The sequence below is a fragment of the Ictalurus punctatus genome, chromosome 4 (assembly GCF_001660625.3).
Source record: "Ictalurus punctatus breed USDA103 chromosome 4, Coco_2.0, whole genome shotgun sequence".
NCBI classification, from domain to species: domain Eukaryota; kingdom Metazoa; phylum Chordata; class Actinopteri; order Siluriformes; family Ictaluridae; genus Ictalurus; species Ictalurus punctatus.
The window spans coordinates 4,402,501-4,410,000 of NC_071284.1; the positions used below are offsets into that span (position 1 = coordinate 4,402,501).

Sequence of the window (7,500 nt, forward strand, 5' to 3'; positions counted from 1 at the left end):
CACGTGTTTATGCTCACCTCCCTGAGCGGCTCATTCAACTCCCCCAGGATGCTCTCCTCATCAAACATCTTGCCCTGGTAACGGTGCTCGTAGTAATCATGGATCCTCTGACGCATATCTGCTGGCAGCTTGTGGAAGGACATGTACTGCTCCACCTGTTTATACTGCAGAGAGAGAAAGAGCGAGAGGACCACGGGTTACGCGAGCGCTGAGGGTTTCGTTGTTTAAGCTTCAAAGAATATACATTTACAAGCCTTGAAAGAAAGGAAGAAAGAAAGACAGAAAGAAAGGGAGAGGTTAGGTTTATGCTTATTTAATAAGTTGAAAGAAGGAAGGAAGGAAGGCAGGAAGGAAAATGAGATTGCTGTACATTTTAATTATTTAAGTTTAAAAAAGAAAGGAAGAAAGAATTGAGAAAGGAGGAAAGAAAGAAAGAAAGAAAGAAAGAAAGAAAGAACGGGAGCGGTTAGGCTTAATTACTTATGTTTATTTAATAAACTGAAAGAAGGAAGGAAGAAAAAAAGGAGATTGTGATGCATTTTAATTATTTAAGTTTAAGGAAGAAAGAATTAAGAAATTAGGAAGAGAAAGAAAGGAAGAAAGAAAGAAAGAAAGAAAGAAAGAAAGAAAGAAAGAAAGAAAAAGAAAGAGAAAGAAGCGGGTATATTTAATTATTTAAGTTTATTTAATAAGTTGAAGGAAGGACATAAGAAAGGAAGGATGGAAGGTTGGGAGGGTTTTAATTACTTAAGTTTAAGGAAGAAAGAATTGAGAAAGGAGGAAGATAAAGAAAGAAAGAGGAATGGAAGAATAAAAAAGTAAGGGAAAAAGAAGGAAAGGAGTAAGTTAAAGGTATGTAAGAAAGGAAGGACGTAAGGAAGGAAAAATGGAGGAAGAAAAAGGAAGGAGAAAAGAGTTTAGAAACAAAATAAGTTATAATTATTGAAGTTTAAGGAAATAGGACTCAAGAGAGAAAAGAAAGTAATCAGCAAAATTCCACAGAAGGAAAGAAGGTCTGAAGGAAGGAAGGAAGGAAGGAAGGAAGGAAGGAAGGAAGGGAGAGAGGAAACATGAACTGTGTGCATCGCTGTCTAACACGTGTATGTGTGTGTGTGTGTGTGTGTGTGTGTATGTGTGTGTGTATGTGTGTGTGTAACACATATCTAACTGTTTAACGTGTCTACATGCTATAAGTCAGTCGTGTAGCACGTGTCACATTACACAATGATAGTGTGTTCCTGAATTAAACTGAATTAAAACAAGATGAGCTAAAGATGATGAAACACACACACACACACACACACACACACACACACACATTTATTCATTTAGCAGACGCTTTTACCCAAAGCGACTTACAATTGAGGAAATACACACACACACACACACACACACACACACACACACACACACACACACACACACACACACACACACTCTCTAAATGTTTTTTTAAAAAAGAAGAAGAAAAAGAAGAAGAAGAAGTTTAAAAGAAAAGTTAATTTATTGTGATGTTGTATAAAGATTTTAGGTCAAATCTTCTGAGGACTTTTAAGGAATTAATATTCATGATTCAAGCTTTTTTTATTTATCATTTTTTAAAATCCTTTTCATATGTTTAAGTCAATAAAAAAAGACATAATTTCACTAATTCACTTATTAGTGTTACTGTTATAGTTTATGTTACTGTTAATAGTTTTGGTCTTTGAGCGTTAACAAAAAAAAAAAACAGTAAAAGTCTGTGACACGAAGAAACTGGGCCATTTGTCGTAGCATCAGGTCGAAAAGCCTCGAGAGGAGGAGGAGGGAGAGAAAAAGGAAAACGAGGAAGAGTGCCAGAGCAAACACTGGAATAACAGAGGACGGAGGAGACGGCAAGGATGTAAAAAAAAAAAAAAGAAAAGAAAAAACTCAGTTACTATAATTAGGATCTTAAAAAAAACCTTCAATGTTGGTGTTAATACCTCACGGCTGTGATAAGGACTTCAAAAAGCTCTCAAATATCTGAGTTCTCTGACTAATTTATGCCACAGATCAAAAACCTTCAGCATACGGAACACTGTCACGTATTTTCCCACTGACCTTTTTGCATAAAACACCTTCCGAATGCGAAACAAAGGCCTTACGTAAATCTTGCGCCAGCCGCGGCTTCTCCATCAAACCCGAGTCAGGCATTACGAGCAGCATTACAAAATCACATTCCTGCGCTCAGGTTTGTTCGGTAATCCCTCTCCCAGTACAGGGACTAAGAATAGCTCTCATGATATACAGTCATGACTAGCTATACTGTAGGATATGTTGGAAATGGAGATGTGAGTGCTGACCTGTAGCAGTCAGAGGCCTCGGTTTATTCAATAATTCCCTGCGTATTGTTTGACTGCGGCGAAAAAAAGAACAAAAGAGCTCAGATGAAGTGGTTTTTCTTTTTATACGCCAATTATCGAGTGAGTTACTGAGCGTCCAGGTGCATGATTAGTAATGCTTAGAGGCTGGAAAGCCTTCAAGTCCATCTCTCTCTTCCTGTCTAGGTCTCTCGCTTGCTGATGCCCCGTCCTTCAGAAGCTACATAAGATATTTACATGTTTCTCAGAAAACAAAATAATAACAATTTACACCGATCATCCTGTTTAAAAGTTTACACCCCCCTGGCTCTTAATGTATCGTGATGCCTTCTTGAGCATCAGTGAACGTTGGGACCTTTTGTAATAGTCGTGTACGAGTCACTCGGTCGGCCTCGGTGTGAAAAGATGGATCTCAACATCATATAGGCGCTGTTGGAAAGGGGTCAAATATGCAGAAGATGCTGGAAAAGTGAAGAATGTGCAGGACCTGGAGGATTTTTCTGAAGAACAGTGGGCAGTTTAACTGCTCAGGGCAAACGAGGGACTCGTGAAGAACTCTCACACAACATAAACACAGTCGATGATCATCCAGGTAACAGCACACGGTATTAAGAATCAAGCGTGTGTAAACTTTTGAATTGGTTCATTTGGGTAAATTCGGTTATTGTTGTGTCTTGTGGAGTATATGTAAACATCTGTTATGTGAAATAGCTCTTTCGGGGCAGGGCTAATTAAAAATGAAATGAAATTTTGATGACCCCTCTTATTTATTTCTTTTTAATTATTAATATTTTGCAGATTCTGCAAGGCGTATGTAAACTTATGACCTCAAGTATAAAGCAGACAAACGAGTTAACGACTAAATTCCGGAAAAGGCTATTTTAATATTTTTAATCATTTCAGCTTTTTTCATTTTCTTCGCAAATAAATGAAATGCTAACTTTACTGAGTTAAAGTGACAGTCCAGGACGGAAAACGCTGTTTTGCACACAAAGATCTGGATATTGAGAACGTCGATTTTAATAGGTAAATATTATGTACATAATTATTAAATTTTTCCCCCAATGATCCCCAAATGCAATCTTGTTCATTTTAGCCCGTCTCATTGAGAAGCACTTTTGTTTTTATTGTTGAATACTTAGAAACGCCTAAAAATTGTTAAAATACCGATGATGCTGATATGAATGTCAGATTTTTTTAAAGGTGGTGGGAGGGGGCGGGGGGGGGGGGGGGGGGGGGGGGTTCGCAAGATCTATCCTCCCTTGTATAACACTTAAAAGCTGCCATATTCGATGCTGTAAAACGGACCAGATGCTAATATCTTCCCGAAAGGCCCCATGAAAAGAACAATAAAAAGCTTTGGGGTGCTCGTGAATCGAAGAAAGGATTAGTTGAAACATCTCCTGTCAGCAGCTGAAAGAAGAGAGCAAACAGAGAGAGAGAGAGAGAGAGAGAGAGAGACCCAGTCCTCCCCTAGCGAGATCTCTCTAATGAGTCTGTGTGATGCGTTGGCTCCCTCAGGAGAAGCCCCCCGTGATGAGCTGCCCACAGCACTGCCTGAGGGAAAACTCAGAAACGTGGCTCTTCCTCGGCATCACAGTCACGCTTTATTGTGCAATCTTCGACCATCATTCACACATATACCCACACACACACACACACACACACACACACACACACACACACACACGCCATCATAAATGCCTGACGACCCTAAGGTGTGTGTGTCTCTGTGTGCACAACATACTCACTTTATTGTGCAGCCTCTACCCATCATAAGCATCACGTCAAACTGAAGAGTCAGTTTAACGCTTAATGTCTGAGTACATTTTGTATGTTGACATACAGTATTTCCTGGTGTAAAAGGAAGTCAGTGTGAATTATTGTTAGATACGGCACAGTCCTGCGGAATCTAAACGAACTTGACGGTAGCTCAGCAAATTATCTAAAATGTTCAACTATGGAGGAATTCTCACCCACGCCTGTCGACTGTTTTTAACAAGGACAATATACTAGAGAATGATATGAGAATGATATGCTGACGTATGCTGCATTCGACAAGAGGTTATAACTCGTAATTCACAACCTGTGACCTGGCAAAAACAATGAATAATCCCCTCGACTCAGAACTCAGGATCGTGCCCTCAGCTCCCCCAAATTCAGCCAATGAGGTCAAATCAACATACAGACATATTTGCTTGTTAAATCTACGGCGTTGAATGGCTACAGTAGCATGTTGCTAACAGTAAATAAACACGGAGGCACCCATGTTTTTTCCACACTTTGTAGCTCGACTTGATAGTGTGTAAAGACGGTGTACAACCGCAATTCCGAAAAAGTTGGGACAGTATGGAAACTACAAAAAAAACCCAACAACAACAAAAAGCGACACTTGAAAAGTCAATTCCGCCTGTACTGAAAACACATTATTAACACATTCTTTGATGTTTTACTTTGAGAATTGAATTTATCTTTGAGAATATATACTCATTTCATATATAAATATATATATATATATATACTCATTAGCAGTTGATTAGGTAAAACATCAAATACCTTGTCTTTATAGGTTTTTTTGTTTAAATACAACTCAAAGTACATTTACAAATCATTTACAAAGTACATTACAAAAATTTACTCCTCCTTGTATTTATTAGCATTTTCCATACTGTCCCAACTTTTTCAGAATTGGGGCTGTATAAAGATGAAATCCTCATCAAACAGACAGACTTAATTTGGGGGGGGGGGGGGGGGGGGACACTCCTCTGGAAAGTGTGTGTCACATTATCTTCAACTCACACAAATTCCACGTTTGAAATGGTCAAACACCGAGCATTTATTGTTAACCAAGGACGATTAGGAAACATGAATACAGCCAAAACAGCCCAAAACACACGGTGAATAATGTTTCCTGATAATGAACTGCCACTGTAGAACAAGCTCCACCCCCTGGGGGCGGGACATATACTGTATACAGTAAATAGCATTGAATTGGATGGACACAAGACTAGAACAAGATGACTCATTAAAAAATTGTAATCATTTCCCAAAATTGAAAGAACTGTACAATGAAAATCTCTTTAACAAGCTGAAACACCGATTTTGATTTCAGGGGCACATTAAACGCGCAACTCAGATTGCTACAAACTGTGACATCCATTCCCCCCCCCAAGATCCCATCTGTCTCGTCTTCTTCATCCATCCATCCATCCATTATGCAGTGAACAATTTACCAATACTGTACAATCTACATTACAAGTAAACAAAAGTATTAACATCTAACAAAAAAAAACTATTTTATTTCATGATGTGGTTATTGATAATAAAATGTTGTGAGAGTTTGACACTATTCATGAAGTTTTTTTTTTTATTATTTTATTTTATTTTTTTTTACAGATACTGCACGAATGCTTGAGAAAATTCTTCCAAGGCAGCACAGGTTATATTACTGACATAGTCTAAGTAACGGTCACTAAATCCATTAGATGAGATGTAATAATGTGTCGCTGGGGAAATAGAGAAAACATTCGGCGACCACAACGGCCATTTCTCACTAGAAATAAAAGTCAGGAATAATTACAGTCAAAAATAATTGCTTATGTTGTCCACTCCCTCTCTCCCTGGTGTTTTCTGTAACCACTTTGTTGTATTTTTTTTTTTTAAACATTACAGGATTATGGGATACGCAGGAAACTGATGGATACACGCATGCTGTCTGTATGTATTATTCCACATATACATCAGCAATTTGCCAGCACTAACAACTAATTTTTTGACTTTTTATTCATTTATTATTACATTTAATGCTAGTTATTTCCTGTTATCACTCATGCTATAGCAGACTATACACGGTCGTTCCCTCAACACCCCCCCCCCCCCCCATTTTTTTCTCTCTTGAAGTTAATAAGATTAAAAAATAATAATAATTAGGCTTGTCTTGTGACCAAGAAAACGCAAAGGATAAAACTGCACTGTCCTGAAGATATTCCTGTTGCAGAAAACAGATTTACAGAGACTGTGATAAAGAGCTGATGCTTGAGATTCCTTCCAATAATGTTCAATACAGCCAGGTCCATAAGTATTCGGACAGTGGCACAATTGTTTGTTTCATGACAAATGAAGGAGATAAAAGGTCTGGAGTTGACTCCAATCTGCATTTGGTACTGTAGTTGTTCATGGGAACTCTCAATATGCGGTCCAAAGAGGTGCCAATGCGAGTGAACGAGGCCATCGTGAGGCTGAAAAAACAAAACAGCACTATCTATCAGTGAGAGAGCAGAAACTTTAGGAGTGGCCAAATCAACAATTTGGTACATTCTTAAAATGAAGGAATGCGCTAGTGAGCTCTGCGACACCGAAAGGTCTGGAAGACTACGGAAGACAACTGAAGCGAATGAATGCAGTATTCTTTCCTTGTTGAAGAACGACATCTGTATCATTGGCAAAGCGTACAATCAAGAGAGGGTTTCATGAACAGACGAGTTACCTCAAGAAGCAAACCACTGGTAACACTGGTAAGAACAGAACGGCCAGATTAGACTTGCTAAAAAAAAAAAAAAGCACACACTATAGACAATTTTGGAAATGCCAAACAGTCTATAATGCACATCTGTGGACTGGGGGAGGAAAGTGCAATACCTGGAGGAACCCCATGCACACAGGGCGGAGGAGGGGATCAAACCCCCAACCCTGGTGGTGCGAGGCAAACGTCCTAACCCCAAAGCCACTCTGCCCCCCATTACACAGTAGATATACTGCTATATAGATATTTGCTATATACTATACTGTATGTTGCTATTTGTGAAACGTCTCACACACACACACACACACACACACACACAGAGACAAACATCAAAATGAGGTTAATCCAAACAACCCTTTCTCTCGTTCTCTTTCCCAACCCCTCTTCCTCTCATATTTCCTTCCCCACTCTTTCTTCACAGATCAACAACAGTCAGTGTCTGCGTCTGTCAGCGAGCAGCATTGTGCTCCAGTGTGCACCACACTGCGAATCTGAAACGTGCCGGAAAAAAACATCAGCATGAACAGCCTCCTTCCTCCAAGCAGCTGAAATTAGCTGGGACGCAGCTCTCTCTCTCTCTCTCTCTCTCTCTCGCTCTCGCTCTTTCTCTCTCTCTCTCTCTCTCATCCCTGCCTC

General features: G+C 39.3%; 1 protein-coding gene across 1 annotated transcript in view; it reads right to left on the reverse strand.

Annotated features, from left to right (window-relative positions):
- The window catches only part of hcn4 (hyperpolarization activated cyclic nucleotide-gated potassium channel 4), a 102,995-nt gene that overhangs the window by 22,142 nt on the left and 73,353 nt on the right, over window positions 1-7,500 (reverse strand). The window contains exon 5 of the mRNA XM_053678233.1: window positions 18-164. Within this exon, the coding sequence (XP_053534208.1) occupies window positions 18-164 (147 nt within the window). The remainder of the gene's footprint in view (window positions 1-17; window positions 165-7,500) is intronic.